At 37.0% G+C, this 25083-nt stretch overlaps 1 protein-coding gene across 1 annotated transcript in view; it reads right to left on the minus strand.

The window, feature by feature from the left end:
• The window catches only part of LOC133983977 (C-type lectin domain family 4 member G-like), a 40099-nt gene extending 18406 nt beyond the window's left edge, over positions 1-21693 (minus strand). The window contains exons 1-4 of the mRNA XM_062423192.1: positions 21678-21693; positions 20447-20702; positions 20193-20391; positions 19944-20056 (exon numbers count right to left, since the gene is read on the minus strand). Coding sequence (XP_062279176.1) covers positions 19944-20056; positions 20193-20391; positions 20447-20702; positions 21678-21693 — 584 coding nt within the window. The remainder of the gene's footprint in view (positions 1-19943; positions 20057-20192; positions 20392-20446; positions 20703-21677) is intronic.
• Between the last annotated feature and the right edge of the window lie 3390 nt (positions 21694-25083).

A 25083-nucleotide genomic window follows, 5' to 3' on the forward strand; every position in this document is an offset into this window, starting at 1 on the left:
TGTTTGGTATTTCTGAGTATTGAGTATTTCTTTGTTGTAACAATGCTTCTCGGCAATAAATCTTATACGGTTGGAAAGCCTGTTTATTTCCCTTTTTAAATGGAGCCACATTTGTAATCAACATGCATTTACGGGATGAGCAGCAGAGCTGAGTATGTTGGTTGAGCCCCTGAAAAAATTGGCAAAATCTTCTCTACCAAAATAAAAATTGCATTCTCCCTTTAACATCTTATGTTTTTCTCTCACTTTTAAAAAAAATCATTAAAACGTTACAAATCAATGAGACAATTACACACAGGTTACATACATTTAGCTTCAGTTCACAATATGTCACGTTATTCACAGCTTAACTAATTAAACTTTAACATTAACTTGTATACAAACTGATTTCTATAAACACACACTACTCAAAATAGCTGCTAGTCAGTTTAATAACCAGCTACAGACTGGATATACTCGATATATATAAACAACAATTGTTAACGTTAGCGCCGTTAGCACCAACGGCTATCAACAGTCACCAATGGTCGCTAATGCTAACGGATGCTAACGGAAGCTAATTGTTGCTAATGTTAGTGTTAGTGTTAAACTTACTGACTTTGCCGGTTAATAATGCCAAATTTATGTAAAAACAAGTCCCAAGTAACAACTCACCAAGAGTGTCTTCAGCACATAGCAGCAGGATTGTGAATGCTCCAGGTTTTATTTCTTCTTCTTGTGTTTGATGACTCTGTGTTCGGCTCTATCAGTCTGGGTGTCTTGATCAGGTGCTGCTCTGATAGAGAGCTGCTGCCTAGCAACACAGTCTTTTATAGTCAGGGAGCTAGTTTAACTGTTATTATGTTAATACAGTTGAAAATTAATTGTTTATCTTTTAAATCAACTTATTTATTATTTAAATCATGTCCACATAAATTCACCTTTCTAATCAAATAATCTATTTAATCTCATTTATCTAATTACAGGGTTTTGGTAACCGGGGGTTACATGTTACTTACCAGTTATCTGACAGCCATATATATTTTCTTTAATTGTAATAGATTTATTATATTAGGTGTGTCACAACTGAACTAAGTCTTGAACCCAAATGCACGACTCTGAGACAAAGTACAAATGAACAATATTTTAATAACAAAGTAGCAAAGAAAAGTCACTCTTACCAAGGAATATATATTCAAAGTACACAAATAAAAATCACTCGCAGAGAGGAAAACCAACAAAGAAACAGCACAAGGACATAGTATCAAAATAATGGTAAGCAAAACTATGGCAAACAAAACACAGAATTAAAAAACCTGACTTGGAATAACGTGGCTGACGTGGTTCTCTGATAAGAAGAAAAGATGAACTGGCACAGGACAACGGGAAACGCAGACTATATACACACACAAGGTAATGGGAAACAGGTGGAAACAATCAGGGCAAGGCAGACAATCAGACCAGTGGGAAACACAAGGGGAAGTTGGAAGTGACCTGAAACGAGAGGAGAGTAAGATTTCAAAATAAAACAGGAAGTCACGAGACAAACAAAACTAAAAAAATACCTTAAAGCTTCTTCTTTCCATTAATTCAAAACTTGATCAACAACATGATTTGTGGTATTTGTTATTTTGTGACCTAGTGATGAAAATAAATAATGTGCAGTAAGAGAAACTGAGCAAAATTCATTTAGACTCAAAGTTTTCAGCTTTATTTTTACAGAAGAAGTCTGGGACAAGAATCATGGCAGCTGAGACAAACACATGTTAGAGATGCTTACAGATGATGGAGTGTCTGAGTTTATACTCAGTAAATATAAAATGCTTAAAAAAGGATAACACAACTCACTGCTATTGGTGGAAAAGATTTGAGTAAAGGAGCACACACACACACACACACGCACTTAATCTTTACAGAGTATACAGTAACCTTCTCAAGTGTGGCTTCTCACTGTTTAAACCAGGCGGGGAGCTCCGGTCCTCTGAAATGATGCCAACGCGGAAGTAACTTAAAACTGCATTCTATCAAAAGGCCACCAGGGGGCGACCGTTTGGGTGTCAAAAGGACTTCCGTCTCTATACAAGTCAATGGAGAATTCACCAACTTCTCACTTGATTTATAACCTCAGTAAACGTTTTCAAAATGTGTTTATGGTCTCAATCGCTAGTTTAAAGCCTTCTTCAATGCAGTATGATGTTCATTTGGGACATTTTGGCCTCCCTGATTTTATATTTGACAATAAAGCTCGGTATGCATTAGGGTGTGGCTACGTCGTGATTGACAGGTTGATTGGTTCACAGGTTCAGGAGGGCGCCTCATGCTCCTCCTGATGCCCATATAAGTAGAATCCGTGTTTTCATTTTCGCATGCACCTGAAATTTTCAAGATGGCGCTGCTCAGATCCGATACTATTGGCTTCCGAGCAGCAGTCCACAAACCAATGGGTGACGTCACGGATGTTATGTCCATTTTATATACAGTCTATGGTTTAAACAGATAAAGCCGCCTTTTTGCAGATCCAACTGTTTTTGTTTCCACAGCTCACTGATTCCCATCCTTGGTTATAGACAGAAATTGCACAGTAGCTGTTGTTAGCAGGTTTTGTCATCCAGGATCTGAGGGAAGAACATAATGTTAAGATCAAGGCTGATAGATTTTATGATTCAAACTGTTTAGGAATGTGACTTTTACTTTTCAGCCAGATCACTTCCATCGATCCACTTCCATTTCCCTGCTTCAGCTCTCAGTCCAATCCATTAGCCAGCAAGTCCTTTTTTCTTCCAACTGTTAACTCTGATGAATGTCTGAGGACAATAGAAAGACACTTATGAGAGATATTTAAACACTGAACTTAAATAAACACACTGTGTCCCACAGACTTTCATATAGGCCGTCATAAAATTCCCACAGTTTTCTCATTACCTTTTCATCTTCATTAACTATTACAGCCAATTCTGAATTCTTTCCTCTGCAGTTCTCTTGAGCTTCCTCCCAGGTTTTCTGACCAGCACTATCAGTGTAATAGACTCCATAACAGCTGGACCGGTGGTACAGCCAGCCCTGCGTGCAAGGTTTACACTGTCTGTCTGAAATAAGAGAAACCAAGAAATAAACAACATTACTGCATTGTTACATTATTATTGATTATTTTTGGACTTCAGTTATGAGATCTTAACTCACTTCCATCTTTTATTGGGCAGTAGGCATCAATGATCTGCTGGGTAACACAATTCTCTATTTTTCGTATTTGTTCTGTTAAGTTGTTCAGTGTCTTCAGCTCCTGGTTTTGTGTCTTCAGTTGTTGGTTCTCTGCAGTTAGTTCCTTGATTTCTGAGTCATTATATTCCTTTGTCAGGTTTCTAATGATGACTGTCTGATCATCATTGTCTCTCCTCAATCTTTCATTTTCTGAGCTGAGTTTGTTGTTGAGGTCAGTCAGCTTGTTGTTGTTTTCAGAGAAAACAGATGTAACTACAGCGACAGAAAGAGGAAAGGGTCGAACTATGGGAATTTGTTGCAAGGTAATTTTATTTGTGCCACAAATTTTATACAAAAACACAATTTAAAAAATCTTTAACATTATCATAACATTAAAATGACAGCTTCACATCATGATATGATCACATTATATGAAGGCTATGAGCAAATATAAAACAGGGTTTTCAGTTCTGCTTTGAATTTGTGACAGAGTTGTTGAATTAACAGATAATGCTGACATGTGTTAAATAAATGTATTAAAGGTCGGTCTTCATTCAATACTCAGGTATCTGTACAAACATTAAAACTTGTATGTGCTGTAAATATTCCTATTGTTTTAAAACTGACTTTAAAAATATGTTAATCTATCCTTTACATAAGAACTAACAACAATAATAACAAGCTACGAAAAAAGAAACATTTAATTTAATATGATATTCACATAGAGGATACTCACAGTAGATATGAAGGACCAAGATTACCAACAGTATCACCCAACTCACTGCTACTGGTAGAAAACACTGAGTGAAGGAGCCACACTTCTTATCTAAGAAAACAATAAGGATTGAGCAGAATGATGTCAACACTTTGATTTTAAAATTGACTTTTTATAGATTATAGAAACTTTGAACATTTTGAAAAATGTGAAAAATCCAGTGATTTAAAAAATGAAACTTTACCAACTAAACTATGTTTCTAACATACCTGAGGTGGCTGACATCTTGTCCACAGTGCACACAGCTGTATTAACGTAGTCACTTACTTCCTCAAGTTCATCTGAAACAGTTCAGATCAAACACTGATGTTTAAATATCTGCATTAAATTGGCTCTTATTTACAGAATCATATCCAATATTTTGCTGCCAATGTGTTGTCATTGTAAATCCTGCACCATGGCCAGGCTACCCAGGATAGCGCGACAATGCCTCTGCATCCCGGCTACTTCGGTCCCGTCAGAGCGTTTCAGCTGCTGGACTGACTGTCACCAGGTTGCGCGCACTGATCCCTGAGCATGCTAAAATGCTAACATGCTAATCAACAAGAATCAATAGGCTGGATTTACTTTACTTTGTTAGCAGTGGACAGTCACCACTGTAGCCTTTAGGTGAGTCACTTTTGTTGTTTTATGAGGCTCTAATTAAATTAGCATAATTGTGAAGCATCACTGTCACTCACTCTCCCTCTTTCTCTCTCGGCTCGGCTGGGTGCATTTTGGAGTCCTTTAATATTATATTTTGGCAAAAACTGTCAGTCCGGAGTAATATTCTGTTTTTTTATTAAGTTGTTATTAGATTTGATGGTTTTTTTGGAAGTGTTTCTAAAATAGGCTCAATTGTGTTTAAGAGCGCTGTATTGATTGATATGTGAACAGGTTTGGCTCGGAGCTTCGGCCTCAGGTGCTTTTGTATCATGGCATTTTTAAGATAAAAAATAATGATTAATCGATAATTGATCGATAATTTTCCCGATCGATCAAGAAAATGTATTCAAATGCCCATCCCTACTGTAAACAGCTGTGTCTGCAGCTAATTATTGATAAGCTGTTACAGCTGTAGTGCGTTGTACAATGAAAGAAAAAGAAAAGCAGCAGAGTTCAGAGGTGGGTGCTGATTCAGACTACTGAAACACTTTCATAATATTGTGATTTATAACAATTCAATAGTAAATGTGACATAAAGGAAGGCCTTCCTGTTGTGAAGAAAATAATGAATTTGAAACAACCCTTCTGTTGTCCTCAGGTCATTTTTGACCTAGAATGACAACAGTCATCTACTCAAAAATGAGGTATAATGAGATCATTTAAATGAGGTCAATTGACCATAATTAAAAATAAAGTGTCAAACCTGTGGTAATAAGGTAGAATGCAGTTGGCTAAATAGGTCTTACACAGAATTGGGTGATGATTTATAGTTTATGCTTTATAAACCAAAACCACAACAGGAGTGTTAAACCACAATGCATGTTTGACCTAAAATAGTTGTCTCTCAAAATCCAAACTTTATTCTTTGAGCTAAGAGACAATAAAGGGGATTTTTGGGGGGCTTTTTGCATTTTTTTCTGTAATGTAGTGTTTATCTCCCAACAGGTATTTTGACAGCAACCACAAGCTGGTTAGGTGGCGGATGGTCTTTTGTGGTTGCGTTGATGACTATTATAAACTTTAAGTGCTTATCTAACAACAGAGCCTCAAGTGTCCTGTCTTTATTTTTAGGAGGTGTAGAGAACTTTGTATGGAAAACATACAGGTTGACTATTTAGTGTGGGAATGAAAGAGATTGAACAGTTGTTGTGTTATTTAGTGTTTCAGTACACAACCAAAGGATTGAGAGACTATTAGCAGAATTCAAGAGAGTTATGTCACAATTTTATAAAACATGGAGGAACAGAGTATACTGGATCCACTGGATGAACTCATAGATAATGGAGCTATAAAGTAATATTTGTTTGTAGTATTTCACAGAATAAGCAGTTGTCTTCTACATCAAGACCACACTGTTGTTGTAGCATTTCTTTTCTATATTTTTGCAGTAGACATTGTGTTACCTCAGGCTCATCGCACTTCTTTTGATTTGAAATAAATCTAAAAGTCAAGTTCATAAAGTAACTTTCTTTGCATTCATTTGATTCACAATCAAGATACACTGGAAATAATTGCTTTACATTGTTAATATGGACTTAAAAACTGTTGTGAAATGCAAAACAATACCATTTTAAAAAGTGAGACTAATCACAAATTTAAAAGATTGTTTGACAGCCCTAATCAAAAACATTAAAAAGAATAAAATAACATACTGTTTCACTAAGGCAAGGCAGCTTTATTTATGTGGCGCATTTCATACCAAGGGGCTCAATGTGCTTTAAATAAAAACAAAAATTTGACAGCAAAAATTGGAAAATAAAAACATACAATTAAAAAGATGTGAAGTAGAACACCGGCAGGTTGTTTAGCGCTCACATTTGGAGGTTAAGACATTTAGTATGAACTCATAATCATGATTTGATACGGTTCTATTTTTAATGCAATGTTTATATATACCTATTTAAAAGAATCCAGCCATCTAAAAGATGAGAACCTCATCAAGTTTCTATATATTAGAAAGCATCTTACCTCCAGATGAAGAAACATTTGGATTTGTAGAAGCAACAGTGAGCGTCTGTGTGTTTCTGTTCATCCTGAACTAAAGAGACAACCAGCCAGTATGAAGACTATAAGGAAATATAATGTTTAGAGAAGTGGAGGGTGTTGTTAAGAGCAGGAAGAGGAGGAGCTCAGCTCAGTCAGAGCTGATACTGCACTGAGGTCAGGTGTGAGCGTCTTTCCAGTGACCTGCAGCTGAACCCTGAACTTCACTTACAGTAATTATATGACTGAGTGAATTATGAGTTCCTTTGTTCCTTTAAGATTTCAGTAATTTAATGTCGGAATATCTATGTTTAATTAGTATGATTAATTGTTAATTGTGGTACTTACTTACTTCTTTATTGTATTAGATTTAATATATAAAGTGACATGATTTCTATTTTCTCTTTAGATAAAGCATTAGTTCTTGTCAGCCACCACCTGTCTGTACCATACCTGCCACACTACCTGCAAGAAATTAGTGAAATTAATGAAAACATTGGATTCTCCTGGGTTCTCATTGTGCCTGAACGCACAACCACAGTGTTCATCACATGTCTTTGAATTCAGCAGATACCCTTCTCACAGTCCTAAATAACAAGTATTTTACATGCATTCTATCAAAAGGCCACCAGGGGGCAATCATTTTGGTGTCAAAAGGACTTCCGTCGCTATACAAGTCAATGGAGAATTCACCAACTTCTCACTTGATTTCTAACCTCAGTAAACGTTTTCAAAATGTGTTTATGGTCTCAATCACTAGTTTAAAGCCTTCTTCAATGCAGTATGATGTTCATTTGGGACATTTTGGCCTCCCTGATTTTATATTTGACGATAAAGCAGGGTATGCATTAGGGCGTGGCTACGTCGTAACTGACAGGTTGATTGATTCACAGGTTCAGGAGGGTGGACAGATAGATTGCAGGAAATAGCTGTGAAGTTGTTAGACATCGACAGTTTTCTCCAGAGTTTTGTGGTTATAGTCGTAACAGCTAACTTGGTTAGCATCACCAGGTTGCCGGTGTAGACTGTGGTAGATCCAGCCCTCCCAACCTCCCCTGCTCCGTCCTCTTGCTCCTCCTGATGCCCATATAAGTAGAATCCGTGTTTTTATTTTTCCCGGCATGCACCTGAAATTTTTAAGATGGCGTTGCTCAGATCCGAAACTATTGGCCTCCAAGCAGCAGTCCACAAACCAATGGGTGACGTCACGGATGTTACGTCCATTTCTTATATACAGTCTATGGTTGTGACACATGTATGATAGTGACTAATGCTTCTTGCATCCGGAAATAATCTCCTTTAATGGTTTTAACAGAGTGTTTCTGCAGCTTATTCTATCACTTCTACCTTTCACTAGCAAAGACCACACCCACAACATGATGTGCTTGAACGATTTATTAAGAAAACGATTGATGAGCATAGTTCTTCTGTTGCCGATTGCGTTGTGGGGAGGCTCGTAGAAGGTCCGCCGCAGCACCTGGGAAGCGAGGACCCCCAAAAACCTCCACCAAAGACTGAGCGGAAGGTATAGCCGGGAATGATTAGGCGCTTGTCAGAATTCGGAGATGAAGAGAGGCTCTAAGAGGCATCGATAATGGAATACTTATAGTGACAAGATAGGACAACATGTAGGTTACGATGAACGTGTGAAAGGGGCTTTGATAATTAGATGGTCGAAGTGACGGACAGAATGACAGGTAGGTTGTGTGTAACGTGTGAAAGGGTCTTTGATAATGAAATGAACGGAGCATCATACGTTATCCATCTCGACTACTTTGTAGTAAAGAATTCATAATGAATTTAAAGTCACTTCTACATTGTCTTTTCCATTTACCAGCTGCAAGCTGCAGCTACTATAACGTCACTTTGCCATTGCATACCATTACACACACTTGCACATTGCAAACACTCGGTTGCACGTTGTTGGTACATCTAGTCAATCTTCATTTAAGCATCGTATCACACGTTACTAACACAGCTTATCACAAATACTAACCGAAATTGCTCCGTATTGTCGAAGTTAAAAGCACCGGATCACAAGCTACTAACACAACTTATCACAAATACAACTAACCTGAAATTGCTTCTATATCATCTGCTTCATAAGCACCCCCTGCTGTTTTCCTGCTTCAACCACAGCACCTCGCTTTGACCGGAATTCGGGCCCCGGGATGCCTGCGACCCCTGCCGTTTCCTTACTACAATCGCAGCATTTCGCTGAGTCAGGGACATCGGGCACCATGATGCCAGCGACCCATGCCGTTTCTTCACTCCGACCGCAGTGTTTCGCTTAGACAGGGACATCAGACACCGATACCAGCAACCCATGCCATTTCCTCACTCCAACCGCAGCACAATGCCTTGCCTAGACAGAGACATCAGGCCCCGGGATGCCTGCAACCCATGCTGTTTCCTTAAATCCAACAGCAGTGCTTCGCTTAGACAGGGACATCGGGCACCACGATGCCAGCGACCGTTGCCGCCTCCTCACTCTGACCGCAGCGTTTCGCTTAGTCATGGACATTAGGCACTGGGATGCCTGCAACCCATGCTGTTTATCTGTCCAACCACAGCACTTCGTTCCAACAGGAACATCGGGCACCGGGATGCCCGCAACCCCTTCCGTCTCCTCACTCCAATTACAGCACTCCGCTTAGACCAGAACATCGACACCAGGATGCCAACGACCCCTGCCGTTTCTTCACTCCACTTCAATTCGGCCAGGATGTTTGATGTCAGCGACAACGCCGTTTACTCAATCCAACCTTGGCTCTTCGCCTAGTTTGACAGCAGGCAGCTTTTATCGGGGACATCCTGCTCTAGTCAAGGCTCCTGGCACTGAGGACTGCCAACACTCTGCTTCAGCTGGGACATCCGCCGGGGATACCAGCACCCCGCTGTCTCCTCAACGAGGTACCAGGATCATCCATATTCGACTTCACTGATCCCTGCATCGCATTTCTCCCGGGCAGTGACACCGGGAAGTCATTTCCCCCAAGCGCCACTCCCGCAACTTCAGCAGACAGAACCATGCAAGCCAATTTTGGGGGTTCCATGGTGGATGATTGTTCTCCACCAAATGGCCAGCTGAGACCGCCCCCTTTCACACGTTTACCGTAACCTACCTGTTGTTCTATCCCGTCACTACAACCCTTTCATTATCAACGCCCCTTTCACAGGTTCAACGTAACCTACATTCCTTGCTATCGTCACTCCGTTCATTTCATTATCAAAGCCCCTTTTTATACGCTCAATGCAACCTACCTGTCGTTCTATCTCATCACATCGACCATTTCATTATCAACACCCCTTTCATCATTCCCGGCTATACTAGCAGTTTCTCCACGTATCATTGTTGCACCATTCTTAAGATCCGCTCAGTCTTGGTGGAGGTTTTTGGGGGTCCTCGCTTCCCGGGTGCTGCGGCTGACCTTCTACGAGCCTCCCCACACCGCATCAAGAGCACAAACTATTCATTCAAATCTTGTTCATACATTTGTCAAACCTATCTCATTGGTGGTGTGGTCCTTGCTCGTGAAACAACATTAATGCATAGTGATATTATTTGTTGTTTCTGGACTTGAGTTTTGAAATCTGATCTTCCTTTTTCTTTTGTGCAGTAGGTATCAATGCTCTATTGGGTTAAAATAATGAAGCTGTTCCACCATCTTCAGCTGATGGTTTGTTGCAAAGCTATTTTATTTATGTAACACATTTTATACAAAAACACAATTTAAAAATATCTTCTGTAAAGAAATATAAAAATAGGGTTTTCAGTTTCGCGTTGAAGCTGTGAGACAGTTGATAAATTAACAGACAATGCTGACGTGTTGTGTGAAGAAGTGGTGAATTTAACCACTACAAAAAACTATTTTAGTTCCTTTTTCATGAGCAGACTAACTTTTCTCATGATCAAACACATATTCTTCTTTCTTTCTGCTGAGTCTGAAGACCCGTCTGATAACATGAAATATTACGTTTTAATAAACACATCTTTGCTATTTCATTCGTTCAAACTTTGTGGTATTTGCTATTTTTGACAGAAGATGATGAAAATAAATGATGTGCAGTCAGAGAAACTCTTTTTCAATTTCAACACGACAAGAATCATGGCAGCTGAAACAAACACATGTTAGAGATGCTTACAGTAAATATAAAAGGCTGTGATTAAAACAGGATGACACAAATCAATGCTATTGGTGAAAAAGACTGAGTGAAGGAGCACACACACACACACACACACACACACACAGCACATAGCTTTGAGAAAAAAATCCCACATTATGTGAACAAAAAATCTTTGTATTGATATTTACAATACAGTTGATATGATTTTACATGTTATTAATCTTTACAGAGTATCCAGTAACCTTCTCATGTGTGGCTTCTCACTGTTTAAACAGATAAAACTGCCTTTTTGCAGATTCAGCGCTTTTTGTTTCCACAATTCACTGAGCGCCATCCTTGGTTTTGGACAGAAATTGCACAGAGGCCGTTGTTAGCAGGTTGTGTCATCCAGGAGCTGAGAGAAGAACATAATGTTTAGATCAACGCTGATAGATTTTATAATTCAAACTGTTTAGGAATATAACTTTTACGTTTCAGCCAGGTCACTTCCATATATCCACTTCCATTTCATGTCTTCAGCTCTCAGTCCAATCCAGTAGCCAGCGAGTCCTGAACTTCCCCAACTGTTATCACTGATGAATGTCTGAGGACAACAGAAAGACACTTATGAGAGATATTTAAACACTGAACTTAAATAAACACACTGTGGCTCACAGACTCAGAAAATACAGTTTCATTTCATATAGGCCGTCATAAAATTCCCAGTTTTCTCATTACCTTTTCATCTTCATTAACTATTACAGCCAAGTCTGAATTCTTTCGTCTGCAGTACTCTTGAGATTGCTCCCAGGTTTTCTGCCCAGCAGTCCAGCTGTTATAGACTGCATAACAGCTGGACTGGTGGTGTAGCCAGCCATCTAGGCAAGGTTTACACTGTCTGTCTGAAATAACAGAAACCAACAAATAAACAACATTACTGCATTGTTACATTATTATTGGTTATTTTTGGACTTGAGTTATTAAATCTGAACTTACTTCCATCTTTTATTGGGCAGTAGGCATCAATGATCTGCTGGGCAACAGTAACATTTTCTATGTTTCGTATTTGTTCATTTAAGATGTTCTGTGTCTCCAGCTGCTGGTTTTGTGCAGTTAGTTCCTTGACCTTCATTTCTGAGTCATTATATTCCTTTGTCAGGTTTCCAATGATGACTGTCTGATTATCTTTGTCTCTCCTCAATCTTTCATTTTCTGAGCTGAGTTTGTTGTTGAGGTCAGTCAGCTTGTTGTTGTTTTCAGAGATGACAGATGTAACTACAGCGACAGACAGAGGAAAGGGTCGAACTTTGAGAATTATTTGCAAGGCAATTTTATTTATGCAACACATTTCATACAAAAACACAATTTAAACATTTAACATTATCATAAAAATATTAAAATGACAGGTTCACATTATGATAGGCTATGAGGAAATATAAAAACAGGGTTTTCAGTTCTGCTTTGAAGCTGTGACAGAGTTGTTGAATTAACAGATAATGCTGACTTGTGTTAAATAAATGTTTACGTCATCTAAAAAAAAAAATTTTAATGATGCGTTAACGTTCTTTTTAAAAGTCTGTTAAAACAATACTGTCTATACAAACATTAACACTTTTGTTGCTACTGACCATTAAAAGATCCCCTCTAAACATGTCTGCCAAAAATATATTCGAAACTTAGCTGAGGTGTGTGCGTGCGTGTGTGTGTGTGTGAATGGATGAATAAGAGCTAAATTATAAAGACTTTAAAGCATTACATTAAATGCAGTCAGAACAGAAGTGTAGGATCTCCTCCATTTGAAGGCTGTTATGAACAGAAGGAATGATTGCACCAAGCCAAAACTGTAACAATGTACATATAAACATCTGACTAGTGTTTTAAAACTGACTTTAAAAAAAACAACAATAATAAAAACATTTAATTTGATGTGATATTCACATAGAGGATACTCACAGTAGATATGAAGGACCAAGATTACCAACAGTATCACCCAACTCACTGCTACTGGTAGAAAACACTGAGTGAAGGAACCACACTTCTTATCTAAGAAAACAATAAGGATTGAGCAGAATGATGTCAACACTTTGATTTCAAAATGAACTTAAATAGATTATAGAAACTTTGAACTTTTTGAAAAATGTGAAAAATCCAATGCTTAAAAAAATGAAACTTTGTCAACTAAACTATGTTTCTAACATACCTGAGGTGGCTGACATCTTGTCCACAGTGCACACAGCTGTATTGACGTAGTCACTTACTTCCTCAAGTTCATCTGAAACAGTTCAGATCAAACACTGATGTTTAAATATCTGCAGTAAATTGGCTCTTATTTACAGAATCACACCTTCTTCAACACCTTCTTTTAAATCACAATAATCATGCTCCTCACTGACTGAAAACTGTCACAGATTGCCGTTATAATCGACCTCTGTAAACTGCACAGTGCACAGCATGTGTTGGTATGTCAGGAGTCTAACTGCTGCTGTCATATTCCTGCACTGTCTGATTGTTGAGACTTTCCTTCAATGTCCCATCGCTCTGCAGCTTCAGATAAGTGCTGCTCATGTTTCTGCAGAGTGTCGTTCTTCAGTATGTTTAACCGTTAAAGCAAAGGAGTGTTTGGAGCAAACCATTGAACAATGATGACACTAGTTTTTCTTTTTTCAATTTCCTGTTTTCATCTGAACTCAAAGATAATGGAGCCATAGAATATTATTTGTTTGTGATGTACTTTATTATATTATGCTATACGTTTTTGTGCACTTCTGCATATTTCTAAATGTGGAAAAGTATTCCACAGAAGACCACACTGTTGTTGTAGCATTTCTTTTCTATATTTTTTAAGTATACATTGTGTTACCTCAGGCTCATTGCACTTCTTTTGATTTGAAATTTACATTGTTAATATGGACTTAAAAACTGTTGTGAAATGCAAAAAAAAATAGAATTTTAAACATGAGATAAAAAGTTAGATTAATTTTAAATTGAATATTTTTAAAAGAATAACATAATATTTCACTAAAAGATGAGAACCTCATCAAGTTTTTATATATTAGAAAGCATCTTACCTCCATATGAAGAAACATTTGGATGTGTAGAAGCAACAGTGAGCCTCTGTGTGTTTCTGTTCATCCTGAACTAAAGAGACAACCAGCCAGTATGAAGACTATAAGGAAATATAATGTATAGAGAAGTGGAGGGTGTTGTTAAGAGCAGGAAGAGGAGGAGCTCAGCTCAGTCAGAGCTGATACTGCACTGAGGTCAGGTGTGAGCCTCTTTCCAGTGACCTGCAGCTGAACCCTGAACTTCACTTACAGTAATTATATGACTGAGTGAATGATGAGTTCCTTTGTTCCTTGTTAATTTAAGATTTCAGTAACTTAATTCCTGAGTATGTTGAATTAGTATGATGCATTGTTTATTGTGTTACTAACCAGTTATCTGACAGCCATATGTATTTTATTTACTTTATTAGATTTAATATATAGAATGACATGGTTTCTATTTTCTGTTTAGATAAAGCATTAGTTCTTGTCAGCCACTACCTGTCTGTACCATACCTGCCACACTACCTGCAAGAAAAAAGTGAAACTAATCAAAATCTTCTGGTGTCTCATTGTGCCTCAACACACACCGTCAGTGTTCATCACATGTCCTTGAATTCAGCATATACCCTTCTCACAGTCCTAAATAGAAAGTATTTTGTAGAGGTTTTTAAGTTCTGCTTTAAGTTGTGACAGTGAACATTTCTTGAGTTCTTATCAGTAAATAATCTCCTTTAATGGTTTCAACAGAGTGTTTCCGCTGCATGTTCTCACACTGATGCAGTTCTCCTTTCATGACCTGACCTGACATTTTTTTTATCATAATCAAATGCATTTATTCTGACACTGAAGACCCATCTGATAAAATGAAATTCTACCTTTAATACAAACATCTTGATTTGCCATTAATTCAAAACTTGGTCAATAACATAATTTGTGGTATTTGTTATTTTGTTTTATTTCAACACTCCCAATTATCACATATCACAGACTTGGATTACCTAACCCTTTGTTTCAAGGCTTTTTATTTATGCAACACAGTTTTATACAAAAGCACAATTTAAAATCTTTAACATTATCATAAAAACATTGAAATGACAGGTTCACATTATGATATGATCACATTATATGAAGGCTGTAAGGAAATATAAAAATAGGGTTTTCAGTTCTGCTTTGAAGGTGTGAGACAGTTGCTAAATTAACGGAAAATGCTGACGTGTTGTTTGGAGAAGTCTTAGTCACTCTCTTGTCACTCTCTGGTGCGCGCTCTTGCTCGTTCACTCCAGATTCTGGGAGAATACGTCTCATTTGCGGGCGTCCGTTATCTATTTTTATAAAATGCTGCCACACTGCCGATGTCTTTGACATGGTAGAGGAGGACTGACTGTAAATGAAACGCTCACAATTAAATAAATATTCAGCAAACCACCAGACCAAGGCCTTCTAGTACTTTCTTCAATCTGTCTCCAGTGGGTTGGGCTAATCCAAAAAAAGTGAAAACAGGGGGGGTGTTCTGAAGACAGACTGTTACAGACTGTTAGACAGACAGGGGTGCTCTGAAAACACCCCCATTAGCAATTAGTGCTTTCCACCTGATGAAATTAACAGGGCAAAAAATCGACCAATCAGAATTTTGGTCGAGCCAGATCGATCGACCCATAAATCGACTAGTCGACTGGGAGATTACAGCCCTACATTTTACGAAATTGTGTTACAGACATAACTTAATAAAAGAACGATAACAGACATAGACAAAACAAATGAAAAAGTAAAACATCTGCACTAGTTCATTGGATATATCAGTTCAATGGTATAATTATATGTCAATGTATATATCCATAACCAAGGTGACATCAATCATTCTGTTAAGTATGTAACCCATATTTCTCATCTCTCTTCAAAGATATGAACTTGATTTCTGATTCTCAGTTATTTTTTTCCATTTCATGTATTTCTTTTGCAAGACCTTCCCATTTAGAGTTAATTAAATTATTACTGTTAACCAGTTCCTCATAGCTATTCTTATCACTAAAAACAAATGAGTATCTTTTCTATTAATTTCTTCAGGTAGTTTCCTGAGACGAAGAACTAGTGGGGTTGCATTTAAAGAGAAGCCAAATATATGAGATACTTCTCCAATAGATCTTTCCCAGAATCCACCGATAGTCTTTCATGTCCAAAGTACATGACTGTGGTCTGCACTCTGCTCCCCACATTTTTTTGAGCATCTTGAAGCTAAATTTCCTTCATATTAACCTTGTCATCTTTGCTATTTCATTCATTCAAACTCCGTGGTATTTGCTATTTTGTGACAGAAGATGATAAAATAAATAATGTGCAGTCAGAGAAACTCAGCAGCATCGATTTTCAATCTCAACACTCGCAATTATCACATTCATAAGATTCAAAAGATCTTTTTTTTAATACAATATTGTTATTATGTCACAAATTAACGAGGAAAAATTCATTTAGACTGAAATTTTAAGTCTGGTGTGTTTCCCTGAAAGTGACTTAAGTCAAACACACACACGCACGCACACACATACATGTATATATCACATTGTGAGGACCACGGTCTCAGATTTCTCTTTGTGAGGACCACCATTTCTACTATAGCTAGAATGTTGCAAAAAATAGTCCTGTCACGAGATGGGAGTGGAGAGTCAGAATATCATTTCAAACGTCAATAAACACAAAGTTAATAAAAAAATGTATCTTGTATAGTTGTGAGGACCCCTCCTGTTGCTAGGCAGATTTCGTGTGTGTTCTTTTGAGTAAAAAAATATTTTAATTATACAGTTGTGAGGACCAACACCTGTGGCTGGGTACATTTGATGTGTTATCGTTTGAGTGTTTTTTATATAACCAACTCAGAATTATACATTTTTGTTTGGGGTCTCTTCCCATTTTATTTATTCAATTTAAGCTCACTTTTGTCTGTTGATATATTTGTATTAAATACTAATGCAAATGGACCAGAAAAACTATAAATTATTCAATTAACATACATATAAAATGCACAACAGGTTTTAAAGCAAAAAGAAGCATTCATGTATTTCATCTCATCCTCCTTTATTTTTGTATGTTTTATAGCACTTTGAACCATTCCAGTACAGAAATGTCACAAAACTTAACAATACAACGTCATTAATATGACATGTGAATAATGACATAACAAAAAGCTTAGAACTTGCCCACAGCGACAAACTGACTATTGAACAGTGCAAAATCAAAGACCTGACCTTAAACCATGGACAGGAACTACTTTTTTCTTGTTTGAGCTGTAATGCAATTGTAGACTTGGTTCTTGATGTCTTTCCAATCACGTTTTTTAAGAACCGGCTCTGCCTTTAGTGCTTTCAGGCACAGCACTTTACCAGGCACTCTTTGTAGAGCAATATACTGCCAAGTTGTCGCCAAACAGCTGATTTTTCCCGTTCACTCCAAGGCCTGCGCTGGGATGTTTTTGGGATGAGTTCATCTGTACCAACAACAGAGATCACAACATTATTGTTACCTATGTTAGATGGCCGGCTAGCTTCATGCTAGGAATGGACCCATATTTTATAGTGTTATTAGAAAAAGCAGGGAGGAGAAGATGGACCTGAAGACAACAGACATGCAGGGGGTCCACAGGTGAGGAGAGATTATAACTGGATGAGAAAATATCTATAGCATGAAGGGTAATTTTAACAGCTATTTCAGTAATTCACAACTACTATTATTTATTTTTTAAAGAAGCACGCAGCAGTCAGTCAGGGAGAACCTTCACAGGTGAGGAGAGATTATAACTGGCTGAAGGGAAATATATACTGTTTACAGAATAGAAAATACTCTGGGATTTATTTCCACATTTCAGAACTTCTATTTCTATTGTCAACTCTTATTTTATTCAATTTTATTTAGCTTTGCACTTTTTTATTTTACAATAGATAGAACGGGGAGAAAGCAGCATGCAGTAGTCAGGACAGTGGTGAGGCTGCAGCACTGGGAGTCAGGGAGAAAGTTAAGAGTTATTTAATATTTTGCAAAAACCTATGTCAGTGTTACATCAATGTTCAGGTTCAGTTCTTGTTTATGTTAGCACACTATAGTCAACTTAGTAGCTACACAAAATAGTAGCTAATAACTTGGGAAAACCATTAGCCACAGTGGCTTCTGAGCAACAAAGTTAATATTAAGCCCTGAATATAATGGTATATAAAACTGTTCCTGTTCTTAAGTCTGGACATGGAATTTTGTAGGGAAGAACAATCAAAAATGTCAACAAGCCAATAGAGACTGATGGACAGTTAGCAAAACAAAAATGATTTCTGCTAGAGAGGGGAATATGATTCAGTAAAATTGTGATTTGAACCCACACAAAAAGCAAACCTAACTGATTTTGTATCCTCAATATGTTCTGAATCAGAAAAAGTATTACAAGGAATTGTATGTGGGGAAAGATTTGAAAATTACCTAAAAATTCTTCTATCAAAAACCCATTTTTAGTTATTTCCAATTAATAATAAGACACCAATCTCATCACACATGAATAATGGACTCATTCAATCCACAAGAGTCTCAGTTAGCACACAGGAGTGTACCTGTTATCGCAGTTCTTTGAGCTAAAGGTCCTACAGATTAAGTCACTAGCATTGCACAGTCTGTTGCTTCTACAACAAATTAACATGTCTTGTAAGCAAAAACTACAAAATTCATAATGAAAGATAAACTAATGTACCTTATTACCACTAATATACATATCAGAGTGCAGTGGATGTCATGCCCATACCGTCTGAATCTGAATGAGTTGGAGACCCGTCTGATAACATGAAATATTAACTTTTAATACACACATTAGCTATTTCATTCATTCAAACTTTGTGGTATTTACTATTTTGTGATAGAAGATGATGAAAATATATAATGTGCAGTCAGAGAAACTCAGCAGCATCGACCATCGATGGAACCATCGATTCCAACCAAAGGATCACACCCATGTTTTAAATCACCATTTACTGAGTGTTCAGCATATGTAGAGGATGGGTGATGAATGGGTAAAAGGATGGATGAGGGGATAGATTTTTAATTCCAGTATAAGTAACGAACAATAAACTTATTACTCTTCTGTCTGCTCAGTCTGTCTGAATGCAGATATTTATTTTTAACACCTTTGGTCAAAATAAATTTGACCACATTCATGTTATTGACCACGTTTTGACTAAATGAAATAGAAAGTTGTATTAAAAGGTAGAAATTTGTCTTCATCTGATGTGTTTTCAGTGTACAGAAAAATAGGCAAATGTATTTGATTATGATAAAAGTTAGTCTGTTGATGAAAGGAGAAGTGCAATAGTGTGAGAATATGCTGCAGACACACCAGGTTAAAATTAATAGAGGATTTCCTGATAGAAGAACTCTTGAAGTTGGTACAATTTTAAACTTCCCTCACAGTTAACTTCATCATTTGATGAACAGAAAATAAAAAACGTTTAATGTTAAATCTGTGTAACATTATCTGACTTGATGAAAGCTTACTGACATTTTCAGGAAGATATTTGTAAGAAAAAGACAATGAACAACAAGGTGTGACTGAAATATGAATTTACTTCTGTATAAACAGATAATAGTTAACCAGTCATCTGTACATTGAAATATTCTTTTCATTAGAATACAATACTTAAGAAAACAACTCTGGGAACATTTTGTTGAGAACAAGTAATGCAGTTCCCCATGTTGGCCAATCAGCAGTAATAATTAAACTGTTACATGAAGATAAAACAGGAAACAACATCTCATCTCTAACAAAGAAGCAGAAGAACAGCTTTTATCTGTTTAGTACTCCCTTCAGCATGCACACACACACATACACACACACACACACACACATGAATAGCTTTGAGAAAAAATCCCACATTCTGAATAAAAAATCTTGTATTGATATTTACAATCCAGTTGATATGATCTTACATGTTATTAATCTTTACATAGTATCCAGTAACCTTCTCATGTGTGGCTTCTCACTGTTTAAACAGATAAAGGTGCTTTTTTGCAGATCCAACGGTTTTTGTTTCCACAGCTCGCTGATTTCCATCCTTTGTTTTGGACAGAAATTGCACAGGTGCCGTTGTTAGCAGGTTCTGTCATCCAGGATCTGAGGGAAGAACATAATGTTTAGATCAAGGCTGATAGATTTTATGATTCAAACTGTTTAGGAATGTGACTTTTACCTTTCAGTCAGATCACTTCCATCGATCCACTTCCATTTATCTGCTTCAGCTCTCAGTCCAATCCAGTAGCCTGTGAATCCTGAACTTCCCCAACTGTTATCACTGATGAATTTCTGAGGACAACAGAAAGACACTTATGAGAGATATTTAAACACTGAACTTAAATAAACACACTGTGGCTCACAGACTCAGAAAATACAGTTTCATTTCATATAGGCCGTCATAAAATTCCCACAGTTTTCTCATTACCTTTTCATCTTCATTAACTATTACAGCCAAGTCTGATTTCTTTCGTCTGCAGTTCTCTTGAGCTTCCTCCCAGGTTTTCTGACCAGCAGTATTAGGGTTATAGACTCCATAACAGCTGGACTGGTGGTGCAGCCAGCCCTGCAGACAAGGTCCACACTGTCTGTCTGAAATAAGAGAAGCCAACAAATAAACAACATTACTGCATTGTTACATTATTATTGGTTATTTTTGGACTTGAGTTATGAGATCTGAACTTACTTCCATCTTTTATTGGGCAGTAGGCATCAATGATCCGCTGGGTGACAGTATTACATTTCTTTATTTTTCGTATTTGTTCTATTAAGATGTTTAGTGTCTTCAGCTCCTGGTTTTGTGTCTTCAGCTGCTGGTTCTCTGCAGTTAGTTTCTTGATCTTCATTTCTGAGTCATTATATTCCTTTGTCAGGTTGGTTTCCAGCTTCTGGTTCTCTGCAGTCAGCTTGTTGTTGTTTCCAGAGATGACAGATGTAACTACAGCGACAGACAGAGGAAAGGGTCAAACTATGGGAATTTGTTTACAAGGCAATTTTATTCATGCAAAACATTTTATATAAAAACAATTAATTTTTTTAACATTATCATAAAAACATTTAAATGACGATATTATGATATGATCACATTATACGAAGACTATGAGGAAATATAAAAACAGGGTTTTCAGTTCTGCTTTGAAGCTGTGACAGAGTTGTTAAATTAACAGATATTGCTGCTAATGGTGTCTATATAAACATTAAAACTTGTTATGTGTGCTGTAAATATTCCTCATGTTCAATCTGACCATTAAAAGATCCCCTCTAAACATGTCTGCAAAAATATATTACAAACCTTAGCTGTAGTGTGTGTGTGTGTGTGTGTGTGTGTGTATGTGTGTGTGTGTGTGTGTGTGTGTGTGTGTGCATGGATGAATAAGAGCTAAATTATAAAGCACTTTAAAGCATTACATTAAATGCAGTCAGAACAGAAGTGTAGGATCTCCTCCATTTGAAGGCCGTTATGAACAGAAGGAATGATTGCACCAAGACAAAACTGTAACAATGTACATATAAACATCTGACTAGTGTTTTAAAACTGACTTTAAAAATATGTTAATCTATCCTTTACATAAAAACTAACAACAATAATAACAAGCTATGGAAAAAGAAACCTGTAATTTGATTTGATATTCACATAGAGGATACTCACAGTAGATATGAAGGACCAATATTACCAACAGTATCACCCAACTCACTGCTACTGGTAGAAAACACTGAGTGAAGGAGCCACACTTCTTATCTAAGAAAACAATAAGGATTGAGCAGAGTGATGTCAACACTTTGATTTCAAAATGAGCTTTTTATAGATTTTTGATTCATTAGAAAAACTTTCAATTCTTAAAGTATATGAAAAATACAATGCTTAAAATTTTTTTTAAAAAAGTTGGTCAACTAAAGTATGTTTCTAACATACCTGAGGTGGCTGACATCTTGTCCACAGTGCACAAATCCAAGTCAACGTAGACATTTTCTTCCTCAAGTTCCTCTGAAACAGTTCAGATCAAACACTGATGTTTAAATATCTGCAGTACATTGGCTCTTATTTACAGAATCACATCCAATCTTTTGCTGCCAATGTGTTGTCATGTATCAGAAGTAGAGCTGTCAGTGTTAACATGTTTATTATGATACCATTAAGGGCCAAAAAAAATCACAATAATCATGCTGCTCACTGACTGAAAACTGTCCCAGATTGCCGTTATAATCGACCTCTGTAAACTGCACAGTGCACAGCATGTGTTGGTATGTCAGGAGTCTTACTGCTGCTGTCATATTCCTGCACTGTCTGATTGTTGTGACTTTCCTTCAATGTCCCATCCATAGACTGTATATAAGAAATGGACGTAACATTCGTGAGGTCACCCATTGATTTGTGGACTGCTGCTCGGAGGCCAATAGTTTCTGATCTGAGCAGCACCTGTCAATCACGACGTAGCCACGCCCTAATGCATACCCTGCTTTATCGTCAAATATAAAATCAGGGAGGCCAAACTTTCACAAATGAACATCATACTGCATTGAAGAAGGCTTTAAACTAGCGATTGAGACCATAAACACATTTTGAAAACGTTTACTGAGGTTAGAAATCAAGTGAGAAGTTGGTGAATTCTCCATTGACTTGTACAGAGACGGAAGTCCTTTTGACACCAAAACTGTCGCCTCCTGGTGGCCTTTTGATAGAATGCAGTTTTAAGTTACTTCCGCGTTGGCCTCATTTCAGAGGACCGAAACTCCCCCGCCTGGTCCCATCGCACTGCAGCTTCAGATAAGTGCTGCTCATGTTTCTGCAGAGTGTCGTTCTTCAGTATGTTTAACCGTTAAAGCAAAGGAGTGTTTGGAGCAAACCATTGTACAATGATGACACTAGTTTTTCTTTTTTGCAAGTTCCCCAGTTTTCAACTGAACTCAAAGATAAAGGAGCTATAGAATATTATTTATTTGTAATGCATTTCATTATATTGTGCTGTACGTTTTGTGCACTTCTGCATATTTCTCAAAGTGGAACATTGTAATCCTTCCACGAAAACTCTTTGAAGTTGTCTCCTACCTCAAGACCACACTGTTGTAGCATTTCTTTTCTATATTTTTTTTAACACTAATTGTGTTACCTCAGGCTCATTGCACTTCTTTTGATTTGAAATAAATCTAAAAGTCAAGTTCATAAAGTCAATTTGTTTGCATTCATTTGATTCACAATCAAGATACACTGGAAATAATTGCTTTACATTGTTAATATGGAGTTTAAAACTGTTGTGAAATGCAAAACATACAATTTTAAACATGAGATAAAAAGTTAGATTAATAGCGATTAAACATTTTAAAAATGTTGGACAGCCCTAATTAAAAACATTAAAAATAATAAAATAACTGCTTCACTAAAAGATGAGAACCTCATCAAGTTTCTATATATTAGAAATCATCTTACCTCCATATGAAGAAACATTTGGATTTGTAGAAGCAACAGTGAGCGTCTGTGTGTTTCTGTTCATCCTGAACTAAAGAGACAACCAGCCAGTATGAAGACTATAAGGAAATATATATATATAATGTATAGAGAAGTGGAGGGTGTTGTTAAGAGCAGCTCTGGAGGAGGAGCAGGAAGAGGAGGAGCTCAGCTCAGTCAGAGCTGATACTGCACTGAGGTCAGGTGTGAGCCTCTTTCCAGTGACCTGCAGCTGAACCCTGAACTTCACTTACAGTAATTATATGACTGAGTTAATTATGAGTTCCTTTGTTCCTTGTTAATTTAAGATTTCAGTAACTTAATGTCTGAGTATGTTGAATTAGTATGATGCATTGTTTATTGTGTTACTAACCAGTTATCTGACAACCATATATTTTCTTTATTGTATAACATTTCATACATAGAGTGACATGATTTATATTTTCTGTTTAGATAAAGTTGTTTTCAGCCACCACCTGTCTGTACCATACCTGCCACACTACCTGCAAGAAAAAAGTGAAATTAATCAAAATCTTCTGGTGTCTCATTTTGCCTGAAAGCACACCGTCAGTGTTCATCACATGTCCTTGAATGCAGCATATACTCTTCTAAATACCAAGTAGGTTTTTAGTTCATTTTCATACTCATCAAACCAGTCAGTGACTAAAGTAATAAGTGATAAACACATATAACATACAACAGGATAAATAAACAACATTAATGCATTGTGATATTATTATTTGTTGTTTCTGGACTTGAGTTTTGAAATCTTAATTTCAATTTTATTTTGTGCAGTAGGCACCAATGCTCTGTTGGGCTAACATAACGAAGCTGTTTCACCATCTTCAGCTGTTTGTTTGTTGCAAAGCTATTTTATTTATTTAACATTTTATACAAAAGCCCAATTTTTTAAAATCATTATCATAAAAACATTGAAATGACAGGTTCACATTATGGTCTGATCTCATTACATGAAGGCTGTAAGGGAATATAAAAATAGGGTGTTCAGTTTTGCTTTGAAGCTGTGAGACAGTTGCTAAATTAACAGACGATGCTGACGTGTTGTGTGAAGAAGTCTATATGGTGACTTTAACCACTGCAAACTATTTTAGTTCTTTTATGAGCAGACAGTAACTTTTCTCATACACATATTCTTTTTTCTTTCTGCTGAGTCTGAAGACTACGGCGCCCGTAAAGGGACGTGGTAAAAAGAAAAAGAAAACTTTGGTATGTTTCTCGTGAGCACAAGAAACAGTCACTAAGGTGACATCAATCATTCTCTTATGTATGTAACCCATTTTTCTCATCTCTCTCAAAGATATGAACTTGACTTCTGATTCTCATTGTTATTTTTTCCATTTCATATATTTCTTTTGCAAGATCTTCCCATTTAAAGTTAATTAAAGTATCATCTGTTAACCAGTTCTTTGTAATTGATTTAATCATAGCTATTCTTATCACTGAGATTAACTCTCACCAGCAGGCGGTGCTGTTGTTTTTTGTGTTCATCTTTATGTGTGTTGTAATAGCCAATAGAATGACTACTCATACTAACTCTGACGTCATTTGAAGTATGTAGTGTGTTTCAACTGCGTAGTATGCGATTTAGAGTATATGAGAAGTTCCCGGATGGTTTACTAGATTCGCCAGAAATGCGGAGTATGCATCAAGAGCTGACTACTCACACTCAAATTACCCAAGATGCAACGTAACTTCTGAACAAAACCCAAAATACAAACGTCACAGACCACCACCTCGGTGGTTTCAAGTTAGCTACAGCGAGGGTATGTTCGCTTCCTGTTTTCTGAAATGACAGGTTCACATTATGGTCTGATCACATTATATGAAGGCTGTAAGGAAATATAAAAATAGGGTT

Source organism: Scomber scombrus, chromosome 7 (genome assembly GCF_963691925.1).
Source record: "Scomber scombrus chromosome 7, fScoSco1.1, whole genome shotgun sequence".
NCBI lineage: Eukaryota > Metazoa > Chordata > Actinopteri > Scombriformes > Scombridae > Scomber > Scomber scombrus.